Genomic DNA, 16,511 nt, shown 5'->3' with positions numbered 1-16,511 from the left:
GGTGTGTTATGGGGGATGCAGTGCTGGGTTGGAGGGGGGGGGTGTTATGGGGGATGCAGTGCTGGGTCGGGGGGGGTGTGTTATGGGGGATGCAGTGCTGGGGGGGGGTTGTTATGGGGGATGCAGTGCTGGTTGGAGGGGGGGGGGTGTTATGGGGGATGCAGTGCTGGGTTGGAGGGGGGGGGGGGTGTTATGGGGATGCAGTGCTGGGTCGGGGGGGGGGTGTGTTATGGGGGATGCAGTGCTGGGTCGGGGGGGGTGTGTTATGGGGGATGCAGTGCTGGGTCGGGGGGGGGGTGTGTTATGGGGGATGCAGTGCTGGGTTGGAGGGGGGGGTGTTATGGGGGATGCAGTGCTGGGTCGGGGGGGAGGGGGGTGTTATGGGGGATGCAGTGCTGGGTTGGGGGGTGTTTATGGGGGATGCAGTGCTGGGTTGGAGGGGGGGGGTGTTATGGGGGATGCAGTGCTGGGTCGGGGGGGGGGCTGTTATGGGGATGCAGTGCTGGGTCGGGGGGGGGGGTGTTATGGGGGATGCATTGCTTGGGGGGGGATTATGGGGGATGCAGTGCTGGGGGGGGTGTTACGGGGGATGCAGTGCTGGGTCGGGGGGGCGGTGTTATGGGGGATGCAGTGCTGGGGGGGGGGGGTTATGGGGGATGCAGTGCTGGGGGGGGGGGTTATGGGGGATGCAGTGCTGGGTCGGGGGGGGGGGGGTGTTATGGGGGATGCATTGCTGGGTCCAGGGGGAGGTGCGGTGTTGAGCTGCTCTCGCCTTTGAGAGGAGCTGCTGCGGAAATCCTCGCTGGGAGTTTGCCTGACTCTCTGCAATATGGCGTTTGGAGCAATCCCGGCTCTCTCTGCCAGAGTTCACGGCTGCAGTCGCCTCTCGCAAATTGTCGTCCGACGGCATAAGTTATGATGCCGGAAAATGGATAAGTCTTCGGGCAGCTCTGAAATCAAATGGAGCTCCGTATCTTTACCTCTGGATCTTATCGTCGGCAAATTTCGGTTACCAACACTGGCACGGCTGAGCCAAGGTAAGGCACTTGCAAAGGGGTCGCTGTGCACGGAAAGCACCACGGACTACACATCGCATGTTGATAGTTGCACCGAACTTCTGGAGCTGCTGGTAGTCACTTGTCCAGTTGGTAATACAAGTGGGATGTTTCCCATCCGCTAACCCTCCTGGTTTATCCCGGCGTTGGGATTTATACTGTTTATTTGGGGGAACTGTGCATGTTTCCGCCTGTCTGACGATTCATTACTGTCGAGGTGTATCTGCTGTTTGCAGGAAGGGGGAGCTGGGAGCACCGCAATTTCCTCAATCCATCCCCAAACCCAGTGCTCGCTTCTCGGTATTCATTTCGCCCCAGGTCAGCGGCAGGTACACAGCCTGTCTGCTCCACATAGTCACTCAGCCTCTCATCCTGCTCAAACCCAGGCACCAGCAATGATCAATTTCCTCTGGCCGTGCAACGGGGCTGAATTTTCAGCTCATTTCACTCCAATAATTAATTAAACAGGACAAGAGTTCCCATGAGCTGATCGTGTGGGGAATGTGATAATAATCCAATGCTCCATTTTACTGAGCTTGCACTTCAGAAACCTCCCAAGTTAATGGTGTCCTGGTTCAATTGAGAATTTGATACTTTCAAATGGCTTTCCTCGACTCACAGCGAAATAAACTACCAATGCAGTATTGGTGAGAAGTTAGAAACTTTCCTGCAAGTAACTAAGAAGCGGGGAAGAGGTGAATTAAATCAGTATTTGCGTTGGAGCATATTGTGCCAAGGTTTAGAGTTTGGAATGAAACAAATAGCTCATTGAACTAAAGTCGAATCCCGTGGCCAGGGATCACTTTGTTTCACTGGACTTGGCACGGCCAAGCGTCACATTCAAACCAGAAGAATAGAATATTAACCACAGGAGTGCTATGTGCCCATCTGCAGTTTCTAAACTAAACAAATCCTTCTGCAATAGAAAAAATAATAATTCTTGATATACTATTATGAAGCAGGATAAAGTAATTTTAAATGTACCTGTCTCCGAGAAAATTAAACTAAAATAACTGCTGCTGATTATGTACTGTTCATGCATTGACGTTTTATACGATGGGCTGGTTGATTTTAGTTCCTGTCATTAACTTGACTGAGATGGTAGCATCCTGGGGTGGTTGGTCCATAGACGGACATTTTTTTGTCCATCGCTGACCGAGGCTGGGTTGCCCGATCTTTGGGTGAGGTATTAATCGGTCCCTTCAGGTGCACGGTGACTCGCCGAACGCCCTGGCTGGCATTTATTCAGCCATCAGCCCACACATACCTCAAACTGCTCATTCAGCTCATTGATGTTAGCTGTGAGCTGGCCAGATGATTACCTACACCAAAACCCTTATTATTCATTGGCTACGAAAAGATTGCACCATCCTGGGGATGTGACCAGGTGATCTAAGTTGTTCCTGGTCATTTCTGTGTTTCCCTTCTGACAGTCTTGCACAGCTAATTTTTTTTATTAAAACAGTAAAAAATATATACAAGACCAAACAATACAAACGCTAATTTTGTGTTGGCGAAACAGGGTACCCTCCCCTCAGTACCAACGTACAGAGAAGGAATATGATGGGGGGTGGATACTCTGATTATTAAAACAGTTCACAGCACCCTTGTACAAAAAATAAACGGTACAAGCACTAAACTTTGCTCTGAAGAGACCAGATCCCCTTGCCTCTATCAACAGAAGGGAAAGGCAGGGGATGGTGGGGAGAGAGGGGAAAGAAGGATGGTGGGGAGGGAGTTGGAGTTTTGGCGGAGGCCCAAAAGGACACTGCCTGAACTATCTACGGAGGCAGAAAAACAAAAGAACCTTCAATTATGATGTGCCAGATTCCAGGAGCCTCCCAGAGGGGGTGAGGGGTGACACAGTGTCTGGCACGAGTGAGCCCTGCACCCCACTACAGAGAGCCTCATGTGCACACTCCGCTCCCGATACTGGATGGCTAACAGCCTTCGGATAGTCGCCCTCCATGCCCGAATCCTCCACCACACTGAGTGCGGCGGGCGACACGGGCCCACCAACCAACGCAGGGCCTACCTTGATCTCGCCACCGGGATCATCGACAGGTGGGATCTCCTCAGGCTCCTCCAGGGGCCACAGCTAATGCGGTCCCCTGCAACTTACAACATAATTCACCAATAATGCATGTCATACTACCAAATTTAACTAATGACTCATGTATTGGTTGTGCAGACTCATCAAAGTCACTTTGAAAATTCAAATGATGTCCTAATTCACCAGTGCTTGTGCTGTTGTTAAATGGATGTGTACCATATTTTAGCAATAAAGAGACCTCCTCTAAATGTATGATTAAAGTGCTCACCTTGCAGCATTTGTCTAGCAGAATTCTCAGGTCACCACCAGCCAACTCTCCCTCTCAAAGGGGAGAGCAGCGTGTGGGGACTATGGCAACTTCAAATTATGGGTAACAGGAATAAGTGTGCTAAAGATTTGTCCGGCAGAGCGAGCAGCTCTCCCAGCACTGCAAATTGGCTCTTTGCAATAATGTTGCTGCAGTTTACAGTTGGTTGAATGAGATCCATCCCCGTGATTACCTTAAATCTGTATCAGTGAAAATTCTAATGGTGTGGTTTAAAAGGACTGAGTAATCAGCGTCAAATGCCCAATTAAGGCTGGCAAAAATGTGTTTATAAACGATTCACTTGTCAATAACTGAAATTTCACTTGTTAGAATTCTCCTCTGAGTCTCGTATTTCAGTGCTGTGTCTTACTGGCACAGGTCCAGGAATCCAATGCTTTGCTTCTTATCATAGAATTACAGGATAGTTAGGAGGCCTCTTGCCCTGTTTTACCGTTGTTGATGATAACATTTCAATTGGAGCTATTCACTCAATGCCATTTCCCTACCCATTTCTTCATCTGATTGAGGTTTGTGTGCATTTCATAGAATTTCACAATTTTGTTGAATAAAAGAAAGGTAATTGACCATTGTGCCCATATTGAACATCTAAAAGAATAATTAATAGGCCCATCCCACTGCCCTTTCTTCATACCTTTTTAAACATTTTTTATTTTTCAAATATTTAGCCATTTTATGTCTGATTTTACTTCTCCATTGTTTTAGCAAGGTATTTCGAATAAGCTGCTAGCCTTTATTTCTTCTGGTGCTGATTTTACATTTATTTCCCCTTGTTACTGATCCACTGAAAACTTACCCCTATTTACCTTATCAAACGTCCTTTTAACCGTCAACATCTTTGAACAGATCTAGCCTTCGCTTTCATTGCTCTAGTGAGGCACTCCAGTTTCTCTAGCTTCTCTTTCTCATTATTATCTTAAAATTGTGCCCTCTTGAAAGCCTTGACATTCTTCCTTAAGCAGGAGACAACAGGATATGTTTTTGCAAAGTTCTACAGGCAGGGTCCCACAGTTTATTGTAAGATTTTAACTGCTGTATAATCAGATTAAACATTCCCCCAATGGAAAACAAACATTAATATTCAACAAATCACCCTTACTGTGCACGCTAGCCATTCTCATTTTGACAGCTCAAATGAGATTTTGAATTTTTGAATGGCAGCAGCTGAAATTGCAAATTTGATTTGATTTCTACTAGGCCAAGACACTAAAGAACTAATTTTCTGAATGTGTGCCATCAGTGACAGGCTGCACTTGTCAATCATGGCTGTTGGCGGATTGTGGATGTGTTGCCTGTGATTTCCCAGTAAGTGTGGTCAGCATACATACAAGTAGCATCCTACAAAAACGTAAGGTAAAGCTCACCATATTCTGATGTTAGTTGAAGTTGTAACTTTTTGGTTGGCCTTTCTTCCCTTCCCTTGTACATCGTTTGTGAGCTGGATTTGGCCAGGAGCTCTGCCAATGTTACTGTATACATGGCTGCTGGGAAATGCGCAATAGCAAGATGGAGTGACCTTTGCTTCAGTCTTCTTTTCATTCTTCCCTCCACCAAAGCCTTGATTTCCACTCGTTGGTTCCCCATGACAACATGCCTGATGATGGTAACTCGCTCCAGCAGAAGGTTTCCTCTGTGTGCTGTACAAAGTGAAATCATAAGTGGGCTTATAAAGAGTGGATCTGTAATAGTGGCACAGAGAAAATCTCCCCCTTCCGGTTCTGAAACAAGGCAAATCATGAATATAAATCTGTGTCAGTGTATACTTGATTAATCCATTGTTCTTGTCCTTTAAAATGAAACAGCAGATTTTAGGTCCGACCAAAGTTGAACTCACTTGTTGAATTTCACTTATATTTCCAAATCCATGAACATGTTACCAACAGCACAACAAATAGTTTAGGACTGTGATAACACCATTGTCTAAAAGTGATGTTCTATTCCAGTCATTTTCAAACTCAGAGTCGTGACCCATGGGTGGGTCACAGGCGGGTGTTGGGAGGGTCGCGGAATGATGGGTTGAGGCATTTCCGATCACAGGAAGAAATGCCCAACAGCCGTGACTGGCTTTAAAATGCCAACCGTGACCTGCTTTCAAGAATGTGGGTCATACCGTGCGCGTGTTCCTCTTCAGCTGGATGTAGCAGTGCGCAAGCCCGAAGCCCAGCAGAGCTGACCGCCTATCCCAGGAGCAGATTTTTAAAAAAAAAATCATACGGAGTCTTCCTGGTAGAAGCGACGACAGGGGTAGGTCAGGCTGTACACTGACGCCATGTGCTTTGGGTGCGAGATCACTGAAGAAAGATCCCTCCATTTTGTAGCTGCCAGAAAGCAAGGAACAGGACTGAAAGATTTAAATGGATCATTTTGTAATAAGGAAGAGAGGGCCAGAAACAAACAGGCCAGGATCTCACCACTAAATCTATTGGAGTGAGCTGATCAGGAGAGTCTGCAGCAGGACAATGCAGTGCTGGTGTGAGCTTCCAAGGCCTCTGGTGAATACCCAACAAAGAAAAAACTGAAATCAGGAACAAAGCAGTATAAAAATGACTTCTTGAGTTGCAGCTCTGTTAATGTGCCAATGCAAAGCCCATGTATGCTATATGCAGCGAAGTACTGGTAAATGAAAGTTTAAACCCCTCAAAACTTCAAAGCCAGTTGAAGAATAAGCATGGCAAGTTCAAGATGGGGTGAGAACTTAAATGATCGGCTGAAGTTCTTTACAGAAATATAACATTGAATGACAAAGCAAGTGAGATTGTGAGGACCAAGCAGGCTCACCTGTCGCATTAAACGTAAGCAATAATGTTGGGTCGCGAAGGCCGGCCGGCATGGGTCCCGAAGGTTAGCCAGCTGGTAAAAGTGGGTCCCGGGGGAAAAAAGTTTTGGAAAAAACACTGTTCTACTTGATATTAAAAATAGTTATGGACAGAATACATTTTCTTAATTTTGTGTTAAATTTGTAGAATTGAGAATAAATAAGTAGCTGTGCAAGCTTGCTTCTGTTCAGTTGGTTTTCAGATTACCGTAGAAATAACTGCACAATGTTGATGTTGCAGTGTGCACAGGATCCTAAATCACTGACAGACAACTACTTTCTCAAGTTACAATAGAAAATTGCTGAAAACACTGAGCAAGTGTCTGTGGAAAGAGCAGGTGTGTTGATAATTTGGGTGTGGACCCTGCAGTAAAGTCAGAATTGCACCTGAATGGTTCATAATAAAGGTGCGTTTCCGGGACTGACATTTAATCCAATTATAAAGCATGCTGATTGGCTGTTGGAAACAGGTTAAGTATCCTGTATATAACAAGGGGCAAAATCTGGTTTTGGACTGCTTTTGAAAATTAGGTTATCGTGAGATATTGAGTCTACCCCAGCTTGGATGGAGGGCATTACCAGTGTGGCTTTTGGGATTGATGTGGTGCCAGGAAGAGCAAGGGGTCGCCTCCAAGCTCTACATTTGTTAGTCTGCAATCACCCTTACCTTAAGTGGGGCTCTTCGACTGCTGCTGGTAAGGCAAGCAGATCAATGGACAAACTATCTGCTTTGGCATGGCAAGTCTCTTTGGTCTCCCAGTTGAGGTTTGTGTTCCGTTGGTGATTGAAAGTTTAGGCTTGAAAAACAGTGAAAATCTAATAACCAAAAATAGGAAAACTGATTTTAGCTTGCAACTGGAATTAAATAAAACAGGTTTTCTGGAGTTAGTGAATGCAAAGTCAAAGCAATGCTGTCTAGAGATTTGCAGGGGAAAATTGGACTTTGCCCATTTTCCCTGGTGACCATTCCAGACATCGTATCTCCTGGAAAGCAGAATACTGCAGATGATGGAAATAGGAAATGAGAACCGAAAACACTGGAAATACTCAGCAGGTCGGGCAACATCCATTGAGGGAGAACAGAGTTAACCTTGGTCATTGACCTGAAACATTAACTGTCTTCTTCCACCGTGGCCACCTGACCTGTTGAGTATTTCCAGCATCTTCTATTTTTATTTTATCTCTAATGTAAGTGTGTTCACCACTATTTTGGCTTGAGTACCTCCTAATGGACCTGGGTGCCTGCCTGAAATAAGACATCAACCTCTGACTATAACTCCTGTCAGGAATCCAAGCACAAGCTGCTGAGGAGTGCTGCAATCAGAGCTATATTTCCATCAGCAGTCTGAGAGAGTAGCATGTTCCAGAGCCAACCAGAGAGCAGGTTATTCTGGTAATGTGTAATGAGACGGCATTAATTCATGACCTCATAGAGAGGGAGCCTCTTGGTAGGAGTGATCATAACATGATTGAATTTCGCACTTAGTTTGAGGGCGAGAAGAGTGAGTCTAAGACTAGTGTTTTAAACTTAAATAAAGGCAATTATGATGGTACGAAGATAGAGTTGGCTAAAGTGAACTGGGAAATTAGGTTAATGGATAGGATCATTGCGATCCAGTGGATTTAATTGAAAGAGATATTTCATAATTCTCAGCAAAGATACATGCCAGTGAGAAAGAAAGATTCTAGGAGAAGGATGTGCCATCCCTGGTGAACCAGGGCAGCACGGTGGCACACTGCTGCCTCATGGTGCCGAGGTCCCAGTTTTGATCCCAGTTCTGGGTCACTGTCCATGTGATGTTTGCACATTCTCCCCGTGTTTGCGTGGGTTTCGCCCCCACAACCCAAAGATGTGCAGGGTCGGTGGATTGGCCGTGCTAAATTGCCCCTTAATTGGAAAAATGAATTATGTACTCTATATATATTTTTTAAAAATCCCTGGTGAACCAAAAAATTTAAAGATGGTACGAACTTGAAAAAAACCATACAATACTGTGAATGGAATGACAAAAGGTTGGACAGAATTTGATAAGCAGTCAAGAATGATTTTTGAAAAAGTAAGGAGAAATTAGAATATGAAACAAAGCTAGTTAGAAATAGTAGGAGTTTCTACGTGTATTTAAAAAGGAAAAGAGTAACTACAGGGAGTGTTGATCCCCTACAACCTTCATGAAATTGGTTCAGGCATCCAATGCTGGGCCCTTTTTTCTTCTTGAGAACAGCATTTCCCTCCCCCTATTGACCCCTCCATAAGGACCCAAAGGTGATGCCTGAGAATCTGGGGGACCTCGCATGTCAAGCAGTTACTGTTATCTTCAACGTTTATCACAGAATTTAAGTTGGTTAGAGCCAGAGTTCATCTGCCCTTCAAGTAGCATCAGTGACATCTGTACCAGTGCCCCCACCCACCCCCTCCCAATTAGGCAAGCTGCAATCAAAAGCATGAGTAATGCAGGCAGTTCACCTATTTTAAATAAATGAAACAAAAGCACACTATTGCTCATGCCTCTGGCCTGTGTGCTGAGAAATGCCAAGCAATTTCTAATGATAACTTAAAAAAAATATATGTGTATATATATATTATTTTCATTTTCCTGATGAGCAATGGGCCTTGGAGTTGAAACTAAGTCCAGTGGGAGGTGGCTGCATCTGATGCCCAAATAGATGCACAGCATACACGGCAAGTTCAAAAAATTATAGATATGTTGCTTCATGTTCGGTTATTTAATATATTAACTCTAAATACAGAAAGCCAAAGACAGGCATCCAGTATTTTCCCAAGAAGCCGAGCATTGAATATTCTCTGTGGTTTGGGGTCAGAGATCATTCAGTATATGTCGCCAGACAGACTTTCATTTAACTTTAAACAGCTTGTGGGTGAACATTAACAATGTTAATGTCACACTACAAATCCACAAGATGTAATCCAGGGAGCAAAGAGAGCCCTTGCTGATTTATAAATGTGGGCAAGAAGGTAATTTCCAAATCTATTGAGAAGTGTTTAATATTGATTATTATAGGGAAGAGTCTGAGCTGACTGCTTACATCATTAAATATTTATTTGTTTGACCGTTGTAGTACTTTTGCTTTGATGCCATTCATCAATGTTCGTTGTTTTATTTCTTTCAGTAAAATAATAGTCTGCAGGGATTCATATGTGCTTGAGACTCATAAAAACATGGGAGCTGTAAAGGAATTGATTCAGGTGACTGTAAATTGCACTAAGTTTTTAGTGCAGTTTTCTTTTTTGGGAAAAAAATAGTACAAAGAGTATCAAAGCCATCAGTAAATGAGTGCAGGTGAACACTTGTGTATATTGGGAGACTGACACTAGGAAGCACAAAGGATCAAAAACTAACAGAGCTTTATTTACAAGGTATGTTCACTACAGGCTGCATCTTCACTCTGGCATTTTCCCAAACTAACAACCTGTGACGTCACTTTTGGTGATGACATGCATATATTAATACATAGTGCTTACTGCAGCCACTAAGACTCAGTATAATTTATTTTCTGCTTAATTTGTTTTCCAATTAAGGAGCAATTTAGCATGGCTAATTCACCTATATCTTTGGGTTGTGGGAGTGAGACCCACGCATACACGGGAGAATGTTTAAACTCCGCACGGACAGAGACCCGGCGCCGGGATCGAACCTGAGTCCTCGGCGCCATGTGGCAGCAGTGCTAATCACTATTCCACCATGCTGCCCTTAAGACTGAGTATAAATATATAGCATTTCCTCCCCCTTTAAATTGGTTGTCCCCAGCAATCTCAAACAAGTATAGCATGAACAATAATCAAAATAACAATAATCAATAATTCAGATGGTTTGGAGGCCATTGCTCTCGGAACGGTAGATGGTGAACCTCTGGCGTCTGCTTCTTTGCACTAATTGTAACCTCTGGCATTTTCGTCTTTGTACAAACATCATCAGTGGTTGTTTTGATCAGTGTTGATGTTGTAACTAGAGGTTGACTCTGTGTTTGGTCTGAAAAAGAGGTGTCGTCTTCCTCAACAGTGTCCGACAGTGTCAAGATTGTAAAAAGGTTCAGGTCACTACTTTGTACAGATGAATCTGGATTTTCAGTGGGTCCCATTTCCGGCAGATTGGTTCTCCTCGCCAACAGCTGGTCCACATGCCTCCTCCAGATGACAATATCTCTAGTCTGGATGGTATACAAGGCAGGTTCCGTCTGTGCAAGGAAGCCATTTTTCTCCTGTGGAGTAATTCCTGGCCAAAATGCCTTGTATTTGGTGGAAGACTATACTGTTTTGTTTTATCCCCCCTCCACTGTTCTGTCCTTGTTGTTTCTGTTGAATAATTTATTTCATTTTTGGCAGTTTCAACAAGTTGAATGCCAAATGTAGTTGCCTCTTCATCATTAGTAATGCAGGAAGGATTGTAGGCTTTGAATGAGTGGTATTGCTATATATCAGTAGGAATTAATTAAGGCGTTTTGATCAGTGAACCTTGATCCTTGGTTTCTCTCAATGCATGTGCCACCGTTTGAACAAAATGTTCTGCTCGGCAGGATGGTATGGTGCGGACATAATACGTCGAATCCCATTCTTTTCAAGAAACGTTCAAATTCTTTGGAGGCAAGTTGCGGCCTGTTATTGCTTACCAATTGCTCAGGAAATCCAAACCTATTAAAAAAGACTTCTCCCAGCTCCTTGATCACCTTTTCTGATTATGTTGACTTCATTATGGCGACTTCTGGCCACTTTGAATGAGCATCGACTATTATGTAAGGACCTTAGATTTGAACAAAGCTTCTTTGGCTTGCATTATTATACTGATCCCATGACATGTCCACTTCTTCTTTTGGCATAACAGGTTATGCGATAGTTTTAAAATGGTTGCCAGATTTTGAACAAATCTTCTGCAGTAGTTCAACAGTCCTCGGAAGGATCGCAACTGGTTAATGTTTTGAGGTGCAGGCGCCTTTATGGTAGCGTGACGTTTGATGGAGATTTGTGAAGGCCTGTGGCATCGATCTCATGTCCCAAATACTCAGTTGTAGATTGGAAGGAGTCACACTTTTAGTTTAAGACTCAGTCCATAATCTTCCTACCTTTGAAGAGTGGCATTCAAATTCCGAAGATATTCTTCTTTGACTTTTCCAGTGACGAGGAAGTCATCCAGATAGCACTCAGCTCCACTTAGTCCGCTCAGGATCTGATTCATTGCTCTTTGAAACAATGCTGGAGCTGATGTAATACCGAACTGTAATCTTTGGTACCGAAACAAACATTTATGTGTCACAATTATCAGAAACCCTTGTGACTTCTGGACCGGGATTCTTCAAAACGGCGGCTAAGTGTTGACGCCGGCGTAAACACCAGAGTGTTTCACGCTGATGTCAACAGGCCTCTTGGCCCAGCGATTCCGTGGCCCACAGGGGGCCAGCACGGCGCCGGAGTGCTCCACGCAGCTCTGGCTGCCGATACGTGGCCCTGCGGGTCCGCGTATTCGCCATATTGCGCGGGGCCAGCGCAGAAGAGGTAGCCCCCCCCTCCTCCTCCTCCTCCTCCCCCCCCCCCCAGATCGCACACGCCTGCCATTTGGTGGCCCCAGATCATGGGCCTGGCTGTCGTGGAGGCCCACCCTGGAGACTGATTCCCCCGCCCCCACCAGGACGGCCACTGCAGCCGCAACGCCGAGCTCCCGCCGGATGGAACGATACATGAACCACGCCGGAGAACTTGGCCGGCGATTGGCACCAACTCTCCGGTCGGCGGAGGTTTATGTCCCAGTGTCGGACCTGATCGTGGGTCTGACGCCCCATTCTCCGCCCTCGCGCTGAGCACGATTTCGGCGTGGAGCCTCGGAGAATCCCGGCCCTGGTCTACATTTATCTGTAAGTATGCCTGGCTCTGGTCAATTTTGCTAAAATGCTGTCCTCTTGCCAATCCAGTAAACGGGTAAATAATATGGAGTAGTGGGGACTGTCCCACACACATACTGGCTTAAAAGTGACTTTCAAGTCTCCAAAAATCTGGACATATCCATCCTTTTTGATGACTGGTACTAATGGTGTAGCTCATTCACTAATACTGACCCAGACTCCCGTCTTCACCAGTCATTTCAAGTCAGCCTCCACATTCGGCCCTCGCCGACAATCATTTTCCTTGCCTTTCTCCTTTTAATCTTCAATTTAACTGTGATGTTTTTCATACTTCCCAGTTCTCCATCAAACACGACAGCATGGTTCATTAGAGTTTTTGTATGGCCTGATTCTTCATTTGTCATCAGGTTGACTTTGGCCCAGTTCAGTCAATTCCTTTCTAACCATGTTTGACCCATCTATGCTGGATAATTCCTCTTTACTGCAGATAAAGACAAATCTTCAGTTTGCCCATTAAGTTGCGCAGCTATTTAATTTGGCCCTTCAATGGAACCATATCAGTGTCTTCAGCACTATTCTTGAAGTTCTCAAGGGAATGTGTCTGAGTTTTCCTTATACACAGTCTCTGGCACCAGTGAGATTGCTGCCTCAGTGTTGATTTCCAGCCTTCCTGGCTGTCCATCCAGAAGTGGAGTAACCCAGTATCTATTCACCAATGGGGTGGCACAGTGGTTAGCACTGCTGCCTGACAGCGTCAGGGACCTGGGTTCGACTTCAGCCTTGGGTGACTGTGGAATTTGCGCTTTCTCCCCATGTCTTTGTGGATTTCCTTGGGTGTTCCAGTTTTCTCCCGCAGTCCAAAGATGTGCAGGTTAGGTGGATTGGCCATGCTATATTGTCCTTTGTCCAAGGATATGTAGGTTGGGTACAGTTGTGGGGATAGGATAGGGGAGTGGGCCTGGGTGGGGTGATCTTTCAGAGGGTCGGGGCAGACTTGATGGGCCAAATGGCCTCCTGCACTGGAGGAATTCTATGATTATATTTGTAGCACCTGCAATGGCAAGCACATGAAGTGACAATTCGTCTTTAGACTGCGAGTCACCTCATTTCTCTGCACAACATGAACACTTCTTCTTTTGTTCTGGTTATGTGCTGTTTTGATTTGCTCCTATTTTTGCTTGTAGCTTATTTTATAATCTTTATTACTGTCACAAGTAGGCTTACATTAACACTGCAATGAAGTTACTGTGAAAATCCCCTGGTTGCCACATTCCAGCGCTGTTCGGGTACACAGTGGGAGAATTCAGAATGTCCAATTCACCTAACAAGCACGTCTTTGGACTGTGGGAGAATTCAGAATGCCCAATTCACCTAACAAGCACGTCTTTGGACTGTGGGATGAAACCGGAGCACACGGAGGAAACCCACGCAGACACGGGGAGGATGTGCAGACTCCGCACAGACCGTGACCCAAGCCGGGAATCGAACCTAGGTTCCTGGCGCTGTAAAGCAACAGTGCTAACCACTGTACTACTGTGCCACCCATAGTTGCTTTTTCTTATAGCAGGCATGGTCCATGTAACCTTTTTTTCCCACAGCTTCTACATGTTATATCTTTGCACCACAGCCGGATGCCCTGGCTTTGTGCATCAATGACCTGTATGAGTTTTGGAACTCTTGGGTGTCGATTTACCAACATTTGGTGTAACCAAATATTTGAAATCAGTTGCTGAGCTTGTTTTGGAGCCAGCTCCATCGATTATAGCAATTTCCATGGCCTTTTTCAGATTACGGTTACTCAGTAAACAACTGTTTTGGTATTGCCTCACTTGGCAGATCACAGACCAATCTGTCAAATTGTATCATTTAGTACATCACCAAACTCAGAGTACTCTGCAAGTCTTTTTAATACAGCTCCAAATTGCACAATTGAGTCCCCCTCTTCATGATGTGTTTTGTGGAGTTTGAAGAGCTCTGCAATCACCAAAGCCTTCGGCGAATATTGTGGTGCTGGATCTCTAGAATTTGTTCTTGTTTTAGTGTCTGGCTTCTCCAGTTGCACTAAACCTCTGAAGAGATTGAACATTTTTCCCTCCATCACGCTCTGAACGCGGGGACCTTAATATCTTCTGCTATTTTGTTTGCCTGCGCAAAATAAGCAGAATGCTCCATAAAGGACCCCATTACTTCATATTTTCATTGAAGGGGCCCACGGCACCAAATCCCCCAGCATTTTCTTCCTAATGGAATTCCCTGTACGTACACTTTGCAATGTGCTTTCAGCAGCTACCTTGCATTTCCCATTTAAACTAGGCAACAAATGAGCTACAGCCTCTTTTTTAAATGCCCCCAGCTCTATTATTGCTCTACAGAGGATTGCTACTTAGTCCACCTCACCCTGGAGTACATCTGGAACACACGCAAGAGCTTCTTTTCTAAGTCTTTCTCGACGTTCGTCGATTTATTTTTTTCCCATCCAAGGTGACTAGCAAGAGCCGTTCAAAGTCCTCGGCACCAGTTTTTGTGTCATGTATTGTGGAGAACTGGTGCAAGGAAGCACAGAAGATCAAAAACTAACAGAGCTTTATTTACAGGGTGTGTTCACTACAGGCTGCTTCTTCACTCTGACAGTTAGTGACCTGTGATATCACTTCTGGTGACGACATGCATATATTAATATACAGTGCTTGCCGTAGCTCCTAAGACTCCACATAAATACATATCAAATTCAGTACCTTTACTGACAATTTTTGACACTTTTAGGTTCTTCCAGATCAGTTTTTACTCAAAAATTGATAGACATCCCAATATGCGATTTGGTAAAATCTTAACATTCAACTCTTTCCACTCTGCATACTGGTTAAGTCTGATGTCAACAGTAATTAATTTATTTTATTGTTTCACTAATAAAAATTCAAATAGTTGATCACACAAGCAAACTATGTGTTTCAATATCTCTACCTACCAAGATTCTAGCTGCCAGGTTCCTCACTTCCCTTTAGAATCCCCAAACTGTCAGTAATTTTTTTCCTTCTCTATCCCTGTTTTTTCTGTTCTCTTTGGTCTCTCTGGTCTCTTTCCACTGAAGTTGGAAAACCTCTTTCCTCTTTGCCCAGGTAACCTCAGACCTTGCTGGACCTCCAAATTTTCAAATTGCTACCCTGGCGTAAATCTGATGATACAGATCAGCCGCTCATTAAAGATACTACCCGAGGGGACAGTTTGGTAGCGCAGTGGTTAGCGCTGCCGCCTCACGGAGCCGAGGACCTGGGTTCGATCTTGGCCCTGGGTCACTGTCCATGCGGATTTGCAAATTCTCCCCGCGTCTACGTGGGTCTCACCCCCACAACCCAAAAGCGTAGGTGAATTGGCCACGCTAAATTGCCCCTTAATTGGAAAAAAGAATTGGATACTCTAAATTTATATTTGAAAAAACGGATCTGGCGGGACGGAGAATCCACCCCAGGTTTCATGATTTGGGTTCTAGAACAAGTAGTCAGTCCACCACATCAGAGTCGAAGTTCTAACTAGGCCCAATGTTAATAGACAGGTGCATTTCTCTAAAAAAAAAATTTAGACTACCCAATTCATTTTTTTCAATTAAGGGGCAATTTAGCATGGCCAATCCACCTAGCGTGGACATCTTTCGGATGTGGGGGCGAAACCCACGCAAATATGGGGAGAATGTGAAAACTCCACAAGGACAGTGACCCAGAGGCAGGATCGAACCTGGGACCTCAGCGCCGTGAGGCTGCAGGGCTATAACACTACACCACCGTGCTGCCCTGACAGGTGCATTTCTAACATCAGTCTTGACCTACACTTTTTAAAAAATTAGCTGTAAATAGATAAGTCTAGAAGGTAATATTGGAGGGTTGATATCCTTCGCAAGTAGTTTACGGCCACTCAGACCGTTGGAATCTCACCAAAGAAAGGAGAAAAACACTTGGGTTTATAAAGTGCCTTTCAGTATCACGGACGTCTCAAAGCACTTTGCAGGCAATGAAGTATTTTTGAACTGTAGTCACCTTTGTAAAGTAGGAGTGTGTAAAGTAGGGGTATTATTTTTGATTGGTACTTTCCAAATTCTGTTTTAATTTCTCTTGTGCTTATCTAGCTGAGAAATGCCTGTGCTGGAGAACTGAATACTTCAGCTTAGGGGTTTAATTTGGTGTGTGAGTTGACACTAATGTATATGTAGTTTGGCAGTCATTGAGTGGGTGTTAATTTTTATTCATACCCATTAATTTTTTCAAAGACTTCTTATTTCTGGTGCACATTGATACACAAGTTTGGCATTGACACAATTTTTCTTTGCTTGTTATCTGTGTGTAAATGGAAAGTGAAATGTGCCAATTCACTCAAGATTTACATCATTCTACATTGCATTAACCTCTATTAAGGTTGGCATCC

The 16,511-nt window shown here is 44.6% G+C and overlaps 1 protein-coding gene across 1 annotated transcript in view; it reads left to right on the top strand.

Moving 5' to 3' along the window:
• Positions 1–731: 731 nt before the first annotated feature.
• Positions 732–16,511, top strand: part of gareml (GRB2 associated, regulator of MAPK1-like) — a 273,854-nt gene continuing 258,074 nt past the window's right edge. The window contains exon 1 of the mRNA XM_038800060.1: positions 732–1,037. Coding sequence (XP_038655988.1) covers positions 929–1,037 — 109 coding nt within the window. The 5' untranslated portion in view covers positions 732–928. The remainder of the gene's footprint in view (positions 1,038–16,511) is intronic.

The sequence above is a fragment of the Scyliorhinus canicula genome, chromosome 6, assembly GCF_902713615.1.
Source record: "Scyliorhinus canicula chromosome 6, sScyCan1.1, whole genome shotgun sequence".
Lineage (NCBI taxonomy): Eukaryota > Metazoa > Chordata > Chondrichthyes > Carcharhiniformes > Scyliorhinidae > Scyliorhinus > Scyliorhinus canicula.
This window is presented reverse-complemented; position numbering and strand designations above follow the sequence as displayed.